Source organism: Rattus norvegicus, chromosome 5 (assembly GCF_021556685.1).
Source record: "Rattus norvegicus strain SHRSP/BbbUtx chromosome 5, alternate assembly SHRSP_T2T, whole genome shotgun sequence".
Lineage (NCBI taxonomy): Eukaryota > Metazoa > Chordata > Mammalia > Rodentia > Muridae > Rattus > Rattus norvegicus.
This window is the reverse complement of record NC_141538.1, coordinates 116703066-116727275: the sequence shown is the minus strand read 5'-3', so window position 1 is coordinate 116727275 and position 24210 is coordinate 116703066. Positions and strand designations below refer to the sequence as shown.

The following is a 24210-nucleotide window of genomic DNA, read 5'->3' as shown; positions in this document are numbered from 1 at the left end:
TATGTCACACAACACTAGGAAGAGGGCACAAAATTCAGCGTCTCTCTTTTAACCCACTAAATTTTACATCTAGACAGCATGCTAGAACTAAGTTTAATTATAACAAAAAATTTACAAAGCAATTGTGTGTGTGTGTGTGTGTGTGTGTGTGTGTGTGTGTGTGTGTGTGTGTGTGTGTTAGAATCATCACTGTACTGCACAACACATCATACAGAAGAACCTAGATAAACAGATCTGGAAGGTGTAGGTGGGTATAAAACTACCTGGACAAAAATACTCAAGTTTGGTCTACTGGATTTCTGATCAGGGAAGGTATTACTCTGACAGCAGATCTTGTAACACAACTGTATTGTACTAGTATAAAACATATTTCTTTCTATTATTCCAGTCAAGGAAGTGATCAACAGGGCTTAAACCCACTCACCACTGAAACTTAACACACCTTGTTATACCAGGCAGAAACAATGAGTTTTTCCTCATAATCCCTGAATTTTGCCACTTTACATTCACTCTGCAATAGAAAATGATTAAGACAACTAAGATATCAACAGTTTCCCCAAATTACTGAAAAAAAAAAAGTAAATTCCATACTATCTCAACTCCTGGGAGAATAGAAAAACATGCATTTGTAAGGTACATAAATTACTAAAGGAGTGAATTATGCAGAATGCAATCAAAACATCTTTTGCGAAGACAAAGAATGTGAATAATCCTCATTTTACAAATGTTCCTCAGAAATAGCAACTTAAACACATATACAGCACACCCTTCGTGATCACTTCCTGTGCTGCTGATTCTCATGACTTGAGACAAAAGCAACTAGCTGAAATACCAGTATGGCGCCGTACTGAAGGAGTCAAACCAAGGAGAAAGGACACAGCAAACAAACTGCTGGGCTCCTCAGCACCACTGTTTATTATTCTAATAAGTCACTTCTGTAATTCTGATGAGCAGCAGATATAGGGGTACAAATAATAAAAACAGTGAGTGCTTGTATCCTCCTTAAAATCCATGCTCAGGGGACAGAGTATGCAAGGCCCAAACACCTAGAGAATAGCCCTTGCAACCCAACTTCTCCTTTTCTTACACACAAGGGATAATGAACAAAAATTAAGCACCCGTATGCTTTGAGTTAATCAAGGCTTTTCCTTCAGAATCCTCTAGTGAGTGCCACCACTTTGCCATTGCTCTTTTTGGAATATGTGCATTGGCTTCCTCTGTAAAACGAATGGTCAACACACTTGGAAAACTAAGATTTTAAAAATTATCTAGTTAAGTCTCCTTATTTTGGACAAACCCAGCCCAAGAATCAAAAATGAGAGATGAAGCCTGAGATGCGTTACCAATGAGCTGCAAATCCAGCCTCTGATTTACAGATGTTTAATGCTGGACTACAGAAATGCAAGATAGACTTCTGCATCCCCAAGGTACTTTATCACATATCAAAAGATAAAAATACAAAGTATCCTTCTGCCATGCAATGCAAGAGGACTCAAACATGGTGAGAGTTTCTGTTGTGTAAACACAGGCAACATTTTATAGAGGAAGAGAATTGGACATTTGAGTTAGAACTTGAAAAAAAATGACACATTTCTTCAGACATGTACTTTCTCTGTGCATTTCATACACATGGCTTTGTATGGACAGATGCTGATAGCAGGCAAACATCAGCCTGGTATATATATTCTGGATGCAGGAAAGAGAACATATTACAAGTTTTGAGAAGAAATAATTCCATCATAGCTCACAATGACTTGGTAGGACATCATACAAGGTAATTATGCTCTAATTATATGAGAAGAAGCCAATCACAGTTCATGGGGGAGGCCATATAACACAGTTCAGCATGTCCATTTCAAAAACAGCAGCAATTCTTGAAAATAGTAGTCCTGTAAAACATTTTACCATAGAAACTGAAAAAGCAATTAAAGTATCTTACTTGAAACTGTACAATACCACATCCACCTTTATTTATAAAAATGGTAAGTACTACTATAAAAATTGTGTAAGAAAAAAAGGCTAAGAACCCAACCAATTATCAGGATCACACCATGAGGAACAAAGGTTTTGTGGATGGCAATATGACAGAGATTACTTCCCAGGACTCCGTGGAGGGTGAGGACCTGAGTGGATGTGGAGGCGTTACCTCTAGAATTTCAATTCTTCTGTCCTTCTCCGCCAGCTGCTTTCTCAGTAACATTATTTCTGCTGATGCTGGATTTAATTTGGGATCTAAAGTTTTAATGACCTACATAAAGAAAAAAGTCCATTTTGACTTTACAAGTAACAACAACATAAGAACATGCTTTATAAAATTATAACATAGATTAGATATCAATCTAACATAGATTATCAAGTCATTAGAAATTAGTTTACAACCAAACCAAATTCCTCTTGTACATCTTCCATGGCAGCCACTTTTTCTGTTAAACTTTGAGCATTGAGGTTTGATTGTTTAGCTTTTAAGAATTAGATGTCTTAGTTTTATTTTGTCTGAGTGTTACTTTTCAAGGTGGCTGGTCATGACCCCATAACAACTTAAGCCAGATCACTCCATACCTCTGCTCAGAAGCCTTTGGTTTTCCACTTTACTCCAAACAAAAGGTAACCCTGAATACAGGTTACCTCCATGACCTCATCCTGAGCATCTGCCTACATGTATATATGTGCACTGCATGTATACTTTGTGCCTACAGAGACCAGACAGAAGATTTGTCATCTGAGTCCCTGGAACTGGAGGTACAGATGATTGTAAGCCACCAGATGGGTGCTGGGAATCACACCCAGGACCCACAGGTTTATCAGTTGGACATTTGAGTTAGAACTTGACAAAACAACGTATTTCTTCAGACATACACTTTTCCTATTTATTTCATACACATGGTATTGTCTGAACAAACACTGACACAAACGTTTAGGTTCATTGTTCTGAAGTAAAAGACTTTCTATTACAGCAGCCACATTCTTTAGTAAGTTCACTCCTTTCAGTCGATGTTCAAGCTGTCCCTAAGGTCATATTTACCAGACACTAAGTTAGAATGTGACTGAGTATGCAGACGTCACATAGAAGAAGCCAGAACCTCACAGGCAAGGCAAGGCAAGGCAAGGTAAGGCAGAGAATAGCAGAGTGACTAGGTTCAGCACTGAACAGCACTGCACTCAGAATCAAGTATAATGAGAACATGGGCACAGGGATGGGCTGAGCAAGTGTGTCACTCACATTCCTGGCTTTCTCTAAGTACATTTTGTATCTCTCCTCCATCGCTTTCATGTCTTCATCTTTCTTCTGAAGAGCCGCTTCAAGTTCACTGATCTTTTGGGCTATTTGTGAAAAGAAAATTAAATCAATTATTACCTATTAAGACACTTGATTTGCACACAAAAATTGTATTTGTCAAATTAATTTTCCAATGGCTACCAAGAAAACCCTTTAATTTCTTCTCTGTCATTTATTCATATCTAAAACCTCTGAACTATAAGTAATATACCCTCAATCATTCTCTATAACCTAGCTATTTTTGTTTTGTTTTTTAAGCAAGCATCACAGAAATGAAGCATACTGTTCATATGAAAGAAAATAAAACACTGCCTGATTTGAAGTTTATTTTAACCCATCCCGAAATTATTTTACTCAGATTCTATAGTATTAACTTGACTAGCATATACAATGTTTGATACTCCTTTATATCAATCAGTTCATGTTAAAATTGATCTTTGCTTTAAAATTAATATGCATATGCAAATGATCTGAGCATTAAAAAGAGCATGGTTCTTATGCAATGTGCACAACTATACACTGTGTAAAGTCAGATCTATTCTTATCTCCTTCACTAGAAGGGGCAGATCCTAAGAAGGCTGATCCAGGTTTTAATGAATACTTACCATTCTGACTTATATCTGGCTGAAGGTCTTCAATGAGCTCCTGTTTCTTCTGTAATTCTTCATGGACTTCTGTTAGTTTTTCCCTGAGTAGTAGAGAGCATGGAGCCTGGTGTCAAACAGACTTGACGATGAAAACTGGTCTTCGCCACATAAATTTTTGTACTTGGGGCAAGGATCTGTCTGGTCTTTAGTTTGCCACAGGTAAAATGGGAACATATTTCCCTAACTACATTGACTGCTGTGAGGATGTTAATGCACCTGATTCATAGAGCATTCTAAAACTGTTGCTTTTCCCTCAGCACCTCCACTTCCTATGCACATGAAAGGACATGCTCTATAGAGTTAGTAGCCATATAAGCAAGGTGGTCTGATAGGTTATATGTGTCAGATGATATTAGCTCTTTAAAAGTACAGGCATTGGACTGGCTGACAGACATGAGCAGTTGAACATGTTTTCTTTTGCTTCTGGTAGCAGTGGTGAGTAGTCTGATAACATCAGGGCCTATGCATTCATTCACCAAGTCAGAAAAGAACATTTTCCAGAAGCTTCTTCAACCCCCTTCCCCTTTGAAATGAACATCAGTTTTACTTACATATGAGCTTCCAACTTCTGCTTTAATTTGCTGGACTATAAAATTAAAACAGTTGCTGTTAAGATGACTCACTTACAAAGGGTAAATTGCCCAAACATCTAAGTCTCTGAACCTCTTTCAAAGGTCTATTATGTAAAAAGTCTTCAGAACATGTACTTGTAACAGCACAGTTTCTAAAACCTAAAATTTTAGGTATAATTTCTATATCAAAAGGGAAAGGAAACGAGAATAGGAAATGAAGTAAAAAAGAGGAACAATTAAAACTTCTACACATTTTTGAACACATTAAAAAATTAAACTTCAACTTGAAAAATAGCAAATCCAAGCTGAATGTGATATATTGAGGAGTATCAAACATTTCAGTATTTAGATAACAACTACTGAAAAGTACAGATTTTAATAGTTACCTTATAAAACTACTATTGTAAATGAAAGCACTTGAATATCAACATTAAAATAAGACAATTGGATTTTTTTGTCAAAAACAATTTAAAATAGCAAGTTTCCTCTCTTAAAAGTGGTACTTTAAATCATAACAGCAGTTCTACTTCTACTAAATACCTACAAAGTTTAAAAGACACAATCTGATAACATTAATAAATCTGGACATTAATAAATCAAAAAGAAAAGATGAAAGAATTACTCTTGAAAACGCTGCAAACCAAAATGCATTCCCCTAAACAGGTGCCACCTTAGCATTCCCTAATGCGGCTTAGCGTTATCCGTATTAAAGAGGGTACAATACCGTATATATGCGCATAGATGCCGCCATGCATGAGATGACTTCTATGTTCCAAGTCCCCAGGGAAGAAAGAGAAAACCATATAAAGTATGCAAAAGACAGGAAGGAAATGCAGCCCTTTCTTTCAGTTTGCCTTTCTATCTCTCCTAACTTTGGAGCTTCCTCCCCCACCAGTACTTTCTAGCAACTGGGATCTGCTAGCTCATCCAGGTCTACCTACCTTTGCTTTATCAACTACATGCATCTCTCTCAATTCTTTTCTTCCCCACATATACATGTAAAGTATGAAAAAACTGCTAAATGTCAAAATTTATATAAATCTACATCTTTTCAAGTTTTCTTATCTTAGCCCACATTGTCTGGAAGGCTTTGGGATGGTATTTGAGAGGGGAAACCAATAGGAGAGTGCTGTCTTCAAACTGTTTTAATGTCCTTCACACTTGTTAGCATTGCTTGAATGACCTGTTAGTTGTAATCACTTGTTTCATTCTCATTTTCCTACTAAGAAGTTTTTTCTCATTTTTGTTTTTCTTCAGGCCAACCTCAGTGAAATCCCAGCAGATCTGTTAGGTCTCAGAGTGCGTCACTCTGTTAAGCCAAGACTTAGACTTTAAGGAAAGATGCTGAGCAGCACAGATAGAAATCATCTTATGATACATATGAATAATCTATTTAATTCAAGTTGGCAAATCAATGCATCTGCTATGCAGATATATACGGTATTTGAAGGTACCCTTAATGAGAAGGGTAGCATTTCAAATGCAGATGGGCAGCAAAAACTCTATTAGAGAATTAACACACAAGTTATGGACTTTGTTACTTACACTTTCACCTTCAGACTTAGAGCCCTGTTCTTGTAACGACTTCTGGAGGTCCTCAATTTGCTGCTGTAGTTCTCCAATGCGCTCTTTGCTCAACCTATTGTGACATGAGTTGGTGTTTATCTATTCATATTTAAAGTCCAAGCAGCTATGGAGTTATAAAAATGCACTTGTGCATTTAATGGAAATGCTAGCAGAAAGAAGTACAAGGTGATTTATCTGTGACACGCACAATAGGTAGAAGAGGATGTAACTTTCTTCTCTTAAAGCATATATATGTGCACATGCTGAATGCAGTCACAGGTTTATCATTCCTGATCAGTTGAGTAAAAGCGGAAACCTAGCATTTACAGTGTTAGCAATACAATAATAGTCAAGTCTCTATTTTGCTCACAGAAAAAAAGTTCAAGTGTCTGAAACTGCAATGGTCTCTTTAGGATCTGGTAAACACTGGATAAGCAAACTATCCAGCTAGTCTCTATAATGAGTAGCTATTGATGAGGTAAGTTAGAGACACTCAGCAGTCAGATCAATAGATGCTTTCGATGTGAAAATCAGAGTGTATAAGCTGTGTAACTAACTTCAGTAAGTTTCTGACCTTCAGTCTCCATGTTCTTATTATTTATGGCAAAAGCATAATCATAGTTACTAATTCAAAGTGAGGATTTAACAGACTTGGTCCCCAAAAGTGCTTGTATGAAACTATTACTTATGAGCGTAGAGAGATAGCTCAGCAGAACGCTTGCTTGCTTGCCATGAAGGAACCCTGGGCTTCAGCTTCTAGAGTTTGAAGCATAGAAGGAAGGGCATTATGAAGGATTCTCACAGGAAACTCTTACAAGCTAGCTGTGAGTACTGTTTGTTTATGATTATTAAAGTCCTAAGCACTTCAGTAGGACTAGGGAAGCACCCTATTTGATGCTATATTATGCAGACTGTTCCTGTGGCTAGTTGAACAGAGTCTGAATTTAAGTGACTTGAATTTAAGAAACTGCATAATGCAGAAATGGAGCGTTGCTTCTGCTAACATATTGCATTGTTTCTAGTCTCATGTAATAGTTTATTACTAGTATTCCATTCCCATGTCCAAGATTGTAGAATGACCAATATTATTAAAATATAAATGAATTTTTTGAGAAAATTCATCTCACCAGTATAAATCTCAGAAAAGCACTTTATTCTATTTAAAAATTTAAGTTTTGATCTGTGTTAGCTTTTGTTTCATATAATATTATTGAAACGACATAAACCTCAGTGCAAGAATTTTAAAAATTTGACTATACAAGCAATGCCTTAGCTATACACCAACTGTGGCAGCTGTCAGACCATTATTTACTCACTTGTTTTCTTTGAGTTGTGAGGACATTTAGTGAAATTCAAGAATAAGTAGTTGGGATAACCAGACTATCACATGAACATATCACTCATTTATTTTATGATTATCACTTGACTAAATTCCTTGACTTCCTTCCTGAATATAGTGGTTGGAGACACCTGCTTGGTTATGTATTGAGACCACAGTACTGTATCCCACTTTAGATAATGGAGTCACATAACATCTAGAGGCAACAGTTACCTTTGCTCAGTTTCCAGCTCGTTCATCTTGCGGTGTTTCTGTTCCAACTGCTCCTGCAGCTGCTCGATGCGCTCATTCTCCGTCCCTTCTTGCTGCAGGCGAAGCATTTTGTTTTCATGCTGGAGTCGAATGAACACCTCTCTAATATTTAAAAGCAATTTTGTTTTTCAGTTTTTAAAAATAAAATCTACTATATTCTTTTCAAATTGTTACTACATCTATTTATTTGTATGTATAAGTACATATATGTGTATGTGCACATATGTTCCAGAGTATCCATGTAAAGCAACTTGTGAAATCAGTTTGCTCCTTCACCATGCGTGTCCAAAGCTAGCACAGGAAGACAGGGCTGGCAGCAAGCACCTTAACCCACTAAGCTATCTCACTGGAACCACCATATGATTTTAGAGAATTTGTATCTACCCAATAACTCTAGCTTTAAAAGATGATCAAAACTTCTGAGAATTTAAACAGAAACATTATATGTCCTGAAAGGTCACACCTCAAAAGAAAATTGTTAAAGGTTAACAGTAAATGACCATGAGTTAGACCATTAAATCACTATGCAAGACAATGATTTCATTTTTAAACTTTAGCAACTTCAGAAAATGTAGTATATATTCTTAAGATATATATAATTAAAACAACTAAATGTAAGAAAAAGTTTGCCTAAAAACTTTAAATATTCTTATGACATTGGTCTCTATTTTTCTTTTAAGAAAATCTGTGTGTTTCATTATCCACGAATCAGTTGAAGGGCATTCTGTTGTTTTCATTTCTTAGCTATTGTGATGTTCAATTCTTTGGACATATGCCAAGGAATGGTTTATTTTTAACTTTTGAAATTATTTGGTTGTAAAGAAAAATAAAATGATAAAATTAGGAGGTAAAGACTTGGAAGAAGGAAACTACTAAGGTAACTCAGATCCAAATACAAATGCTTTATTTCTCTTATCTGTAGCCCCAGCTCTGACTCTCCCAGCTCTACTGGAGTAGCCACAAAAACCTGGAAAGTAAAGGGCCATGGAAGAGACAACCTCCAGAGAGAACAGAATGATATAGGTGCTGTGAAGGAGTAAATGGGGAAAATGGGCAGAGAAATAAGTTGGGAAGAATAGAATAGCACAGTTCTGAGAAAGAAAGAGACAGAGAGACACGGACAGACTGACAGACAGATGGACAGACAGTGAAAGGGGCAGGAGGGATAAATACACTGGATATTTTCAAGTGGGAGAATTATTTCATGTTTATCTAAAACTACATATATAACAATGTGTGGGTGTGTGTACCTTTTTTAAATGAAGTTACACCACTTGTTATGATTATGCTTCCTCCAAGAACCAAAGATAAAACAAAACAAAACAGAACAGAATAAAACAAAACAAAACAAAACAAAAAACCTCAAAACAAAAAACCTCAAAACCTAAAACCAAAACCAAAACCTTGTAGGTATGAACCTTCCTAGCTGTTGGTTGGAGGCATCGAGGAGAGTGCTAACCCATACACTATTGCTGCTGTACTTGGTTGTTCTCAGGAGGCTGAAGGTAGCTCCCTGTTGTACAAAACACCAGGCACTTTGGATTTAAGAGAAATTCAGCAGGATCTGACCCAAAAATCTCTGCGGGGACTAGATTTTACAGTACTCCAAAGTACCAAGGAAAGAAAATAATCAGTAGTCCTACTTAGTGTGATACGTATGAGCCACAATCGCCAGCAAGGCAAGACAGCCCAAAGGTGCAATGCTGGCACGTGTATCTCAGTAACTGGAATTAGAGCCCACAGCAGAGCCTACCACGGCCATGACTAGTAACTGCATTCTTTTTCTTTCTTTCCTTTTAGACAGGGTCTTAATATGTACTGTAGCTCTGACTGCTGTGGAACTCTAGGAGATCTTTCTGCCTCTGCCTCCAAAGCAGGGTGTGGGATAAAAGCATGAGACACCATACTTAGCTTTTAAATGCAGTTTTAATACTTATCCCTAGGCCCACAGGTGTACACTTACATGTACCTCTTGTCCCTCATCCAAGAAACTTCTTTTTGCTACTGCAGAAGACCATTATAAGAAGCCAGAAATTGTCAAAATGTTGAGAACAACTGATTGCGGGGTGCTCAGCCCCAACTCCTACATTTACAACACAATCCTCCATCTAAGTTTCAGGAAACATTGCAGAGAATGTGCTGGGAAAACTGTGTGAGCCAGAGAACCAGGATATGTCTGCTGAGACATAAGTCAGGGAAGTTGCAAACATGAAATCTCAACTTTTAGACTGCCTAAACAAGACCTGCGCAATGACAGCATCAGATGGATGGGGAGATTTCACAAGACAAAGGTGATACTGAGATACTACTGAGAGTCGGTCTTCTCCAGGAATGAACCTCTAATTGGTTATCCAATTCTAAGTGGTCAGAACCCAAAACACACATGTATCAGCAACACTAAATGGACTCAGCAGGTAAGATCTATTGGTTTAAATTCATATGTAGCAATGACAAGTAAATAAAGAAAGGTAATTAATGAGGAGGGGTACACACAGGGGTTAGAGACAGTCAGGAAATGGTATAAATATAGCACACATATATGGTATATTAAATATTTTCAAATTATATTAATGGTTCATATAAAGGTTTTAATGGACTTTACTTATTAAAATGGAAAAATACAAAATTTATCCTAATATTAAAAAGGAAATGTACGCTTTCTCCTTTTTCCAAATTTCATACTCCCAAAGCAACTACTTTCAACAAATCCAAATTTTTGTCTTAAATGTCAACAGCATCAATCTAAAAATTAAGTTCTACAGCTTTGAAAATCTAATTTTAGTATAACGATCGACTCAACAACAAAGCGATTCTCACTTTACACAACTATTCAGAGGCTTATGATGATATTGCTTTTTGTCTTATGTCATATGGCTTAAAATGAGTTACTAAAAGTGTACAGTAAAGCAAATTTTGCCATACGAAAAAATCAGGCTACAAATTTAGACCAAAGAGAACTTCAGTATTATTTCTTCTGAAAAAAAAAAAAAGATACTATATATTCCTTGTATATGAGGTATTAGTAAAAAGCAGCTGGTACTGGTCATCTAAGGATGAGTTGGGGGTGACGGGAACGGGTAACAATTGCTACTGGGTGTATATGTCTTATGGGTGCAATAACCATTCTAAAATCAGATAATAACAGTGATGGTCACAATGTGAAAGTGAGAACTGGGAATACAGTAATAAACAGCAAACTGTATTTTTAAGTGGATGAATTATATTTTAATAAAACTAAACAAGAGATAATCTAATCTGACTTTTAATGATTAAATCCTGACTCCTGGGGAAGTATTTTACAAGTGGATAGGTTAAATACCTAATTCACCATAAACACAACCAGGATGAAAGCTGGACTGAAGGGGATTGCCTATGCTTCCATTTTTTTAATTTTCCCACTACCACTGAAAACTTCTATTTTACTCACATGGATTTGAATGTCATATATTAAGAGTTTTTCAGAATTAAAAAATAAATAAAAATGGTTTCAATACAATACAGACCATGTCTTAAAAATTAAACTGTTACTCTGTCAGTTATAAAATTTTACTTCTGATAGTTTTTTAAATTGCTGAAGTAAAATATTAAAGTTGTTTTCAATTCTATGGTAATAAACTTCTATTAAATAACTAAACTTTTATTAAACCTTAAAGATACAGAAATATAAAAAAGAACAGAAAAAAATGAACTGGCACTTACTTATACAATCAGATATGACTTATCAATTAGTACAAATTTACCTGTACTCCACTGGCATGATCTCAGCAGCAAGATTTTCATAACTTTTTGTAGCAGATGAATCTAAGTGATGAAAATCAATTAGTGTGTTATCAGTATACTTCAGTCATTAGAAAAACAGTTCAATCCAACCAACTCACCAGCTTGATTTAGGTGATCTTGTTGTGCTTTTGAGCACCGCAGCTCCTCATTCGTCTCTTTCAGAGTGTCACGCTGTTCTATCAATCGCTAGAAAAGAATTGTTTTATCAGCAGTTATAACCCCATTAACAACCAGTAGACAGCAACTGTGTGTGTGTGTGTGTGTGTGTGTGTGAGCTTTTTGTGAGTTCATGCAGTTTATTCACATCAGCAGAGACAGTTGAAGCCAGAGAATGAAGGAAGCAGAAGATTAGAATAAATTGCTAGTTAGAGGCTTAAGCAGAGCAATTCAGTGAGAAGCCGAGAGAAACCAGATTCAATCAGTCAGTATGAAGAGGAGTTTGAACCAGAACAGCTGAGTTGAACTAGATTGCCAGAGTTCAGAAGGAACTAGAAAGGGTGAGCTTATTCAGCAGTAAGTCTCTGAGACAATTACATCTGTTGTATCAGTTATTTTTATAGATTTGACTGTAGCTTCTGTATATAGTTTGTGGATTTTTCTTTTCCCACCCTTTATCTCTCCCATCCAATTTCTCCCCCTAACAGTAGACAGGAAAGAAAGAAGGGGAGGGGGAGAGAGATCTAATTCTTTCTTTTTGTTTCATTAATGAGCATGACTACTGACAAACTGCATCCAATCCCCCGAGCAGCCGACAACCACACTCTTGGGGTTCTCGCATTTCATATACCCTCTGAAAAGTTCCCAGGATTCCAAATGTCACACACACAAACTATCTATGGCTGGCAAAACCACGTCACTGCTAGAACACAAAGCAAATCACGGTCAGTTATTGTGGACAGTCCAAAGCAGCCCCATATACCTGGGATTAAAACAAAAACGTATTCTTAATAATATTTCTATGGTTTTTTTAAAAAAAAATTCCAACACTTAACATCCACAATACATTAAAAAGAATCCTTACATAATAAAAGCCAACAATTGAAGTAAAACATGGGAAGGATCTTAAGAGCTCTTTTACAGGAAGTACTATTTAGGCAAATAGCCATAGAGTACACATACTTGCTCAATGTCCTTAGTCATTATGGAAATACAAGTAAAAGTTGACATGCTATTTCACATTCAGTAGGATAGTTAAAATAAACCAAAATGACAGAAAAGTATTGGCTAGGACATAGAAAAATATTAAATATACTTATTACATGTCACCACATCACCTTTCTTAGTATGTTCTAGAGAAATGAAAAAATACCCACATAAAAACATGTGAACAAACTAGCAGCAATATTTATAACAGTCCAAAATGGCATGAGTCCCAGTGTGACTAGACAAATGAAATCTGCTACATCAACACTACAGGCATTATTCAACGATAGATAGTACATCTGTCAGGACCCATCTAGGAGAGCCTAAGTCTAGCGGGTGACTTTCCTGGAGATGGGCCATCCTTTTGCAAGGCTCTGATGGGTAAAACACTGCATTGTAAGGCCTTCAAGAGAGCTCATCCCAGGATTGATTCTTGTTATTGTTATGTCTTTCCTGTAATTATTAAATTAGTCTAATAATTCCTAGGAATTAGGCCACCCTATTGGGCAGATTTTCTGCAGATAAATGAAGACATACTCTCTTGCAGTAATGCTATTTAGACAAATTGATATCATAATTCATAATTATGATTCTACAGAATTCCTAAATTTATAGGAGTAATTTGGAGCCCTTTAAGCTAGTTTGAGTTCTGTAAACTTTCATGTTCCACAGGGTAATTGCACTAGGATAAGCAGGCTTGGGACAAATTTATGATCAGAGACATTTCTAGGCTAGCTATGAGACCATTATCAGATGACTAAAGGTCATTAAACTGAGACGAACAATTTATTGTAAGTACAAGAACAAAGAAATATTGCCTGGATTTATCTATACAAAACTTCAAAACTAATGAGACACAGGAAGATCATTTGCCTCTTAACAAAACTATGCTACTTTATGACAGAAGTTTTAAATGAACAGGCATGTAAACATTCCTGCTGAAACTCCTTAATCAATTTATTGACTTGAATTAATGTCTTGAACTTGCAGTGAACTTTTTTTTTGATACAAAGACACTTGAAAGTCATATAATCTATTCTCCTGAGAAAATACAAGTTCTAAGAACAACAGTAGAGAGAGGCATTTTTCTTACATGAAGACTTGTTTAATTCACCAAGAAATGGTAAAAAGAAAGCTTTTTCTTTCACGATTTGAGATATGAGGTTTTTTCTTTCAGCAATAAAGAAGATGGGTTTTTTTTTCTTACTTTCATCAATAAAAAGGTAGAAGTTTTTCTTTCTCTGAGTAATAAAAGTGGGAACTTATTTTTCATCTAGAATGATTGAGTTTTTTCTGCACTGGCGCTTGTTCAATGAAATTTGCTCATGAAAGCTTTTGCCCTATTTACCAAAAAAAATAATTATATATATGTGCAATATATATGCATATGTAAGCATGGGTGTGTGTATGAAACTTGTGGAGTTGATAAGACACATGCTTGGGCTAGACCAGAAGGGTTATGTATGTGAATGTGTGTTTCTCTGTGCACACTGTATACCAATTTTCTTTCTTTATGCATGTATGCATGGCATTCTTTTCCTGACTCTCAAGGAGTTAACTAACTCAAAACTCCTGATCAGTGAGAGAATTTGTGGAAAAAAATAACAAAAAGCCAGAACAATTGTTGCGTTACTTAATCCACCTCTGCTAAACAACAGGTTTCAATCTCCAGAAGCCAGCAGTTTCTGTCCACAGCATAGCGAAGAATTAAGTAAGATAAATATTATTGATATTAAGCAGCTCTTACTCTCCCAAAGCCAAGTTTTGCTTCCTGTAAACCACTAATGCTATGCCCCACCACTGCCTTCCAGAGAGAACAAATGCCAGGCAGACTCCCCGCATACACCATATAGAGCTTGTGCTAAAGTACAGATGACATTGAACAAGATAATCATAAAACCTACAGTCATGTCACTGCATGCTCTAGACAGGCCAGAAAAATGCAGACAGCAAATATATATAAACAGTTGCTCAGACTGAGAGAAAGCAGACTCGACCATACAGTACTTGATGGTGGTAGTCATGGATCATTTCTGTGGATATATATTAAAGCTGCAGATGATGATTCATTTTAATTTTCAACTCCACTGAACTATGTCTAGAATATCAGCAAAGCACAAATAAGTGGTTGGCAGGGGTGATGATACTTCAGAGATGATTAGAGTATGAGAGCCCTGAACCAATGAATGAGTTAATCCTTGGTAGATTCACAAGACCATGGTACTAGAAAGAATAGAAGCTGGAGCTTTGTTGGAGGAAACAGAGTGCTGGGGCCATGTCATTGAGGACTTAGCACTTGTTCTGGTGCCCTCCTGTGCGCCCCTCTGTCTACCTACCATCCACCACTGGGTGAAAAACTATTCCTCTAAAATGTCACTGCTTTCATGATGTCCAATCCTACCACAGGCCTGCCAAAAGAAGGAGGCATTATGAACTAAAACTATAGTAACTGGTAAGCTCAACTGTATCTTTCCTGTCTACATATATGCCAGACATCCTGTCATAGCAAATAGCTCAATGACACCCTTGAAACAACATATTTTTAAAGAAGTAGAATATATAGTATACTTATATATGCTAATAAACCTGTTTATGGTCCTTGCTTTAAAGTAGCTGGCTGAAAATCACCAGTTAGAAAACATGCACTAAAACACTGCTACTTCATTATTCTTCTTGACAAAAGTTAATGGAATTGAATAAAGGATGTGTGAAAAATGGAGAATTTTCCATTCTAAATGTCACCACCAATTCCTATCATCAATATCTTCTAACTTTCACCACAGAGATCTTATACTCTCGGTTAAGCTTAGTACTAAGAATTTTATTTTGTAGCTATTGTCACTGGGTGTTTTCATGATTTCTTTGCAATAATCTCACCACTGGTGCATAAAACAGCTTGACTTTGTCCTACAACTTTACTGAATTTCAATTTCTCAATTCTAATACTCCTTCAATATTCTATATAAGAATCATTGAATATTGCTAAAATGTCTAACCCACCCAAAATTATTCATATTCAGTACAAACTCCATAGGAGGAATGACAACATTTTCAAAAAAAAAAAAAAAGAATGAATGAATGGGAAAAAGCTGGAATTTCTATGAAACCACAAGAGATCCCAAATAGCCACAGTAATCCTGAACCAAACAAACAATGAAAGCATCATATTACTTGATATTAAATCAAACCTCAGAGCCACAGCAACCAGAACCACAGTACCAGCAAAAAGTAGTCAAACTGACTGGTGGAATAAACCCAGTCCTTTTTAGTCAACAGATCTTCCATCACAACAACAAAAACTTACACATAGAAAAACGAGCCTCTTAATTATTGTTGTCAAAAATATTAAAAAGAAATCAACCATATTTCTATGTACTGATATAGCAACTACAAATGAATTAAAAACTTAGGACAAGGAACTAGAAAATCATTAGGAAGGAAATATGCTTAAGTGTCAGGTTAGTGGTTAAGGACTAGGATTAGGGCAATCCAAAGTTTTTTAAAAAAAGACACACTTCGCATCAAACATTTATGATCACCTCTTTTTCCTTGAGTAAAGTTTCGTGTTTCTCTTCAAGCCTCTTCATTTCGAATGCTAGTGTATCTGCCCTTTTGGATTCAGAGGAAAGCTTAGTGTGAAGGTCCTGAACCTTTGGACGGGAAAGAAAGTGAAGGAAAATAGATCATGATACTCATAAACTTTCAGGGTTGAATAAATAAAAAGCCTGATTGGAAATAAAATGTCTAATATTAGTGTCTAATTCTAAGTATTTAGAAAAACAGAATATCAAAATAAGAATTACATAAAATTCAACACATTTTTAATGTATTTGATATACTTAATTTATTAGTAGCAGTATTAACAATACAATTAACATAATTTAACATAATTAAATATTTAGAAGTAGGCCTTACTTGACTATTTCTCTGGATTGTTTGATAGATGGCACAACAGAGTATTGAAGGTAGCACTACAGTCTCTACCATTGTGCAGGCATTGTCCACATAACAAAACACTGACAAACAATAAAAGGTCAGCAGGAAAACCTGACGAGCTCAGAAGGCAGTAAAAAGGTGAAGGACACAGGAAGTCAGATTCGTTGACCATCCCTTAAACTACAATTGTAGAAAGAAGAAATTCACTGGAAGCACACAAAGCTACACCTGATGCTTCTTCTGAATCACTCTGAGAAAAGCAGATGAAATCACCATACCGAACTTGTACTGCATCAGCTGAGAGGCGCAGTCGTCTCACCTGGCGCTTATAGGTCTCTAGCTGTGCACGAGCTGCATTGGCCTTCTTCAGCTCTTCTTCCAAGCTCACAGTGTTGTGCATATACATCATATTTGTCTCCTGTAAGGATTTCACCTGCTTGCGGAGGTCATTTAGGTCCTGGAGCTTCTGACGATACACCTCCACTGTTGACTCCAGCTTATTTGCTTTGTCTGAGGTAGCCCTACAACGATAAAACATGTATGCACACGTTTTTTTCCAGCTCTAAAACAATTCTAAACAATAACAAAGACATAGGTTTAAAACCATTTCAAGTTCATTTTTTTGCCATAAAGTCACCAAATATTAAAACACTTCAAATTTGGTAGATTGATAAGAGTTTTAGCACAATGTATCAAACTTCTGTACACATCATTAAATAATCCTCAGCTATCTGCAGTTCCCAGGAAAACTGGGTATATAGTTTATTAAAATGTACATGTTCTATATGCTTACAAAGTTGACTCAATTGACAAATTTGTCTGGTGAAGCATATTTCTTTAGAACTACATTTACTGGGCTAAAGCAAAAATGAACTGAAAAAAATCAAATCGCTAAATAATAGCTATAATGATTTCTTTTCATATGTGTATTTGGAACATTAAAAAGTCACATAAAAATAATAACAGAGGCCTAGCAAAATGGTCCAGTGGCTGAAGGTGCTCCCCTCCAGCCTGAGTTTAGACACTAGAACCCACTTGTGGGGAGGAGAGCCAATTCCTACAAGGTGTCCTCCCAAATATATCATAGATATCTGCTGAGCATACATTTTATATCTCACTTACAACCCATCCTGAAAAAGAACATTAGAATTATTACCTTACGCTTAATTTCCCATAATGTGATAATGTATCATTTACAAAATTCTAAGAAAATATTATCATTTTGGGTTTGTAGATTCTCATCTGAAACTGTCCCACCAAGAACTAAACATTATACCTTTAAACTGCAGTTCTAATTAATAAGCACGGAAGATGACCAGAAGTCTAGATAAAGTGATCATTGCTCAATACACAGGGATGATACTGAGAGGCCTGGTAAGGCTGCAAATCACTCATTCTTTAAACAATAACTTTTTTTTATTAACTTGAGTATTTCTTATTTACATTTCGAATGTTATTCCCTTTCCCGGTTTCTGGGCCAACATCCCCCTAACCCCTCCCCCTCCCCTTCTTTATGGGTGTTCCCCTCCCCATCCTCCCCATAACAATCACATTCACTGGGGTTTAAACAATAACTTAAGCGGCACAACAATCCATACAAGTCATACCTAAGAACATCTATCTCGTCTTTTAGGGCTCTGGTCTCCTCAGCAAGGCTCGTCAGCTCATCGTTCCTGTGCTGAAATTCAATCAGCTGCTTTTCCAGTTCCTCACAGTGAACACGGTAATCATCTTTTGCAGCTTCAAGTCTTAAAAGAAGAAAGCAATTTTTAATATAGTTTCCACCTTTTGTCTTCACACTGAAATGAAGTTGGTTTTATATAAATTCCACCTTCAGAAGAGGAAAAAATAAGGAAAAAGGTAATTCATGGCAGTTAATATTGAAATGATTGAAGGTACATGGTGCTCTGGGTTTATACTTTACCTCTATCAATTTTAACAGAAATTTTAATTGGCAAAAAAAAAGAAAAATGCATAGATAGTAATTATTGTATAATATGTATAGAGGTAAATATTAAATCTAAGCAGAAGATAAATTAAGGACAATTAGTCTAAGGCATATTGCTGTGTCAGAAAGAAAGCACTAAAAAGGTGACATTTAAAAGATATAAAGGTCCACTTGGCCTAATCTAGGATAGCAGGGCATCAAAATAAAATGAGAGCAATAGACCAGACTGAGCATCCACTGAGCACAAGCCACTTAGCAAACATCCGAGACTCAATTTTGATAGGGAAAAATTATAAAGAAATTGAGACAACTAAGTGAATTTGAAAATTAGGTAAGAACACCTCGTCAATGAAAGGCCTTCAAATTACTATCATTATGCTGTGGTTTCCTGTTTTTTAGGAAATGTGCCAAAGCTTCAATGGGCTAAAGAATGCATCTTGTTAAATATTTGAATACCTACTGGCACAGGGCTTGGTAGTCAATCCATCAAAAACCACCAAAGTCTACTAAAGGTAGAGCTTTGGATGTTCATTTCAAAGAGTAAAATGTTAAGAGTGAAAAGCATCTTTTTATCTTAAGATGTGCATTCTTTCATTTGGAATTTCCTTCTATTAAGGCACTCTCTCTAAGACCTCGGGACCCCTCCCCTGAACTCTTACTGCCTCTGGTCAACATCTGGCTTATACCTCTGAATACCTTTATTTTAATATACATATCCTACCTGCTTAACCTGACTGAACCCTGTGAGGAAGGCACCACTGAGAACATTCGGTATTTTTGTTAGATGTATTTTAATCAATGCCCTAAGCATGTATAATTCTCAATCATCAGTGTTTATGATGCTTTAGATATTAGTTTAATAAAACTCAAAAAATTCTACTAAAAATACTACCTATAGTTTTCTTCTTGTAATTGTTCTAGTTGCAGCTGTACGTGAAAATACTTCTTTGCAACCATTGTATTTGGGTCATCAAAAGAGCCATCCAACTGGTCAAGCTTTTCATTCATCATCTCATTCTCAGAGACCAGGGAATTCTTCTCATCCTGAAGTGCAGTTACCTGAGAGACAAACATCAATAGCAAAACCACCACTGAAGAGGTAGGAGTTCTGTACTCTAATCCTGACTGAGGAATGAACACGTTGACTAACAGATAAGATTATTTAAAGGATTCTTCCAACACTAAAATTCTGATTACAGAGTTTTAGATCAAACAAGGGAAATCAAATTAATGTTTCTAAATCTAAATTTAAAGTAAAGATACAATTAGAGATCTAAGCTAATGTTTAGAATGTGATTATTTTTCTCAACCTAAGCTTTCATTTTAGTTTCATGGTAGGAAATATATATATATATATATATATATATATAGATATAGATATAGATATATGTATTATATATACACTTACACAAATATACTATGGGTGGGCATTGCAGTAAGTACGGGTGTTTAGAGGCCACCTTTGTGGAGTCAGTCCCCTTCTCCTACCTTTCCACAGGCTCTAAGGACTGAATGTAGGCTATCTTTACCGACTGAGTCATCTCTCAGAGCTTCCTTGACTTTATTCCTTCACTGACAGCCTCCCCGTTGTTTTTCCTCAGTGGATTCCTGAACTAATTCTATTGTGGAACTGCCTAATATATGAATCTTACTTTAAAAATGAAAAGGTGCTTCAGTTTGATTTGTAACAAATACAAATGAGGACTATAGATAGGCTAAGAACTTGGCACTAGGAGAACAACATTAAAAGCAACTTTCTGTTCTAAAGTCAGTGTATTCAGCCATATTTGTCACATAGTTCAGTGACTACCTACCTATCACAAATTCTAAGTGATTCTAATACCAAAAAAGGTATGACCCTAAAGGTTGTTTTAAGTATTTATGTAATGGGTGCAAGAGTTATTCTGATGTAAACACCATGGGGTCAATGAATACAGGTCAAGAATACCTAATCTGAGCATTTAAGATTTTGGGATATCTGCATATACATAGTAAGATACTCAACATAATAATAATACACCATGCTTTGGTTGAATAGCCAGCATGAATTGGTTGAATTAGCACCATGAGAAGCCACAGTCACACTTAAATAGCAACAGCCACATTGATTTGCCACAACTGCTAATTACAGTGATGCTGTATTCTCATTAGAAAGTTAACATATGTTCTTTTCTGATTATTTTCATTTTATTTTTAAGAAGAAACACCAGAAGCATATGAGACAGCAGGGAGTAAAGGAGGCACACTGCTGGATAGCTTTTCAAATGTTTCCTCCAGAGCCAGAAACAGGTTTCTCTGATATTATTTAATGGACATGAGTTTCTATCATGGTACAAAACATATGCTGCTTTCATTCTTCACCCAGGCCATTCCATGTGCTTTTTTGCAGTGTTGACAACTTCATCTCTATTAGTATCATAATCATTTTGATTCAGAAATATTGCCACCCTTTTACCATCAGTCAATAAATCAATAAATAGAGCCTCACTGTAGACACTGAAAACGTCTAGGAGTATGGGGCAGTACCTCAGTGGCACAGAACCTGAGAGGCAAGAATGCACTTACAGAAACCTGGTTTTTATATTCAGCAGTGCAAAATACACACATGCATATTCATACATATACAGACAGACAGAAAGGCAGACAGATGCATGTACACACACCACTATGCTCACTTTTCCTGGCTTATTGATAATCGTGAAGGTTATTTTTTATAGAGATAAGAGGAAAGATACATTCTCATTTGATAAATGAAAATCTTTAATGTTACTACTTTGTTCATATCAATACTGAATACATTCAAGTTCTATCCGTAGGGCACATGGATATAGTTGCAGGCCAGTTTTACCTTATCTAAACAACTATGTCTTTACTCAGTGGGCCCCAACATTTGATCATACCGCATTTACTTAATGCAGGAATTACATAAGCCATAAACAATGACAACGAAAACAGACAAATATGACACTACACTATACACACACACACACACAGACACACACACACACACACACACACACACAAATGAACCAGAGAGAATATATACTCTATTAGCAGGTCATGCATTACTTCATACAACATTAAATTATTTCATTTAATATCCAAAACCTATTATAGGATAAATAAATTAAAATTCCATTCTTACAGCATACAAAATTGAATCCTCATCATGAAATCTCCAATTTATATAATGGTTTTCTCAATAATCAAGCCAACAATTTTCAAAACAGAGAAAAATATTTGTAAAACTTCTGCTTAAATGTTAAGGAATCATTTTAATATCTCTTCCATGAAATGAAAGCCAACCTTCAGAGCATGCTGGTAGTTTTAATTATTTACAGAGAACGCTTCTCCACTCAGGTTTCTCTGTCCATACCTGCATATCCAGTTCCTGGCACCTCTGCTTCAGCTCTTCCTTTTCTGCTAGGGCCTCCTGAAGCTCTTCTAAAGCCCTTTTTAGCTGAAATCAAAAACATAATTCTCAATAGACCATGTTCAGTAAATTAAAATAATAAATCCTGGGGTTGGGGATTTAGCTCAGTGGTAGAGCGCTTGCCTAGCAAGCACAAGGCCCTGGGTTTGGTCCCCAGCTCCGGAAAAAAAAAAAAAAAAGTAAATAAATAAATCCTTCCGTCAACACATGTATAATGATATTAGAAATCATGTTTAAAATTCACCTTTTAACTAATGAGCCTTCATGTGTTGCCATTTAATAGTTAAAGATAAAGTCTCACAGAATTAAAATTTTATAAAAATTTTTTATATATATTTTTATATATATTTTATAAAATTTTATAAAATTTTATAAAAATTTTTATATATATTTTATATATATATATTTTAAAGGTTATTAGATTGTATTTTTAATGTCATTACAGAAAATATGTTTAGAAAACAGTGTGCTTTCTTTAGATGCCTCGGGGTCTCAGGATCAGATGCAGGGAGAAACAGGAAAGAGGTCCAGAAGGCCAGGACAATAAATGGTAACCAGTGCCTGGGGGTGGCAGGGCAACTATAGGACATGCCAGAGACCTGGGATGGGGAAGGCTCCAATTCTATGGGGGTAGCTTTAGGTGAGAATCCTAGCAATGGGGATATGGGACCTGAAGTGGCCACCTCTTGTAGCCAGGCAAAACTCCCAGTGAAGGAATAAGAACACCAATTCACCCATAAAACTTACAATCCAAAATGTTTTACTCTACAAGAAATGTAGGGACCAAGAGGTAATAGAGACTGAGGGAATGCCCAACCAATATATAAATGGTCCAACTTGAGACCCATCTCATGGGCAAGCACCAATTCCTGACGCTATTAATGAATGCTTTTGTTATGCTTACAGACAGGAGCCTAGCATAACTGCCCTCTAAGAGGCTCCACCCAGCAGCTAACTAAAGCAGATACAGAGACCTACAGCCAAACACTGGATGGAACTCAGAGTATTATGGAAGATTTTGAGGAAAGAACTGAGGGCCCCGGCAAGAAGAGTAACTTCCACAGGAAGACCAACCAAGTCAACTAACCTGTACCCTTGGGGGTTCTCAGAGACTGAACCACCAACCCAAGAGCATACACAGGCTGAACCTAAAACCCCATACATAGGAAGTAGATAGATGTGCAGCTCAATCTTCCTGTGGGTTGTCCCTAAACCTGTTGCCTGTCCGTGGATCCCATTCTCCTAAGTGGGCTGCCTTGTCTGGTCTCAGTGGGAGGGGATGTGCCTAGTCCTATAGAGATTTGATGTACCAGAGTGGGGAATAATCTGGGGGTGCCTCCACCCTCTCAGAGGAGATAGGGAGGAGCTTAAGCGAGGGACTATGTAAGGGGGACTATGAGAAGAGGAATTCAGCAATCAGGTTGTAAAGTAAATAAATAAGTAGGAGGACAAGATACCTAATATTACTCATCGAGGAGGGGAAGCTGGATGTCTATAAAAGAAATACATAAAAATGCATTTGGCTTCTCCTTTTGTTCTTTCTCTGGACCACCTAGATTATGTTATATATAGGGAGAAGAGTTATTCTCCCTAGTAAAAAGTATTGTCATAGGATCCTGAGTCTTTTGAGTTCTTTCTTCAATCTCAGACAAAAGGATAGAAATTGTGTGTGTGTGTGTGTGTGTGTGTGTGAATATTAAGACCATAATAAAACTTTAGCAAATTTTTAAAAATTATCTACTGCCTAATGGTATAACCACATAGACTGGGCCACATCAAGGGTCAGGTAGAATATTTAGTGCCACTGTGTCTTCAGTATGACAACAGAAAACAATAAAAGCTATCACTACTTACATTCATTAGGAAATACATATTAATATACAAGTGTGATCTTATAGTAAATCAGACTCAGTTCCACAGAAGGGAACACCATACACACTTAAGTCTTATAAAATAACTGGTAGAGGAATCGTGTCAGCATTGTCAACTGTCTCCACATGCAATGAAGCCTTACCTGCTGCTCTAATTCTCCTACAGCGTCACTTGCAGGAGAGCTCACTATTTCTTTACTCATCAACTAGAACAATGAAAATAGCAAAATTAAATATAATAGAGCAATACTTAGAAGACCTATTTACATGAAAGTAAATTGATTTATATTTCGTTTTCTCTTGCCTTAATTTAATGATCCTTAGAATATTAATCAAGTAAAAATTTATTAGAGGTAGAACCAAATAAGAATCTTCAAGCACATTAGTGATAAGATTAATTATGAAAGCTTTTGGGGACATATTACTATTAATATAAATCAATTTTA

The 24210-nt window shown here is 36.2% G+C and overlaps 1 protein-coding gene across 5 annotated transcripts in view; it reads right to left on the bottom strand.

The window, feature by feature from the left end:
* Positions 1-24210, bottom strand: part of Hook1 (hook microtubule-tethering protein 1) — a 63248-nt gene that overhangs the window by 3305 nt on the left and 35733 nt on the right. The window contains 15 exon segments of one of the 5 annotated variants that reach the window (NM_001107946.1): positions 443-511; positions 2147-2248; positions 3221-3321; positions 3883-3965; positions 4476-4510; positions 6042-6135; positions 7615-7755; positions 11394-11454; positions 11532-11619; positions 16116-16226; positions 16832-17033; positions 18120-18260; positions 19353-19519; positions 21837-21920; positions 23908-23970. In NM_001107946.1, coding sequence (NP_001101416.1) covers positions 443-511; positions 2147-2248; positions 3221-3321; positions 3883-3965; positions 4476-4510; positions 6042-6135; positions 7615-7755; positions 11394-11454; positions 11532-11619; positions 16116-16226; positions 16832-17033; positions 18120-18260; positions 19353-19519; positions 21837-21920; positions 23908-23970 — 1542 coding nt within the window. 5 annotated transcript variants of the gene reach the window in all.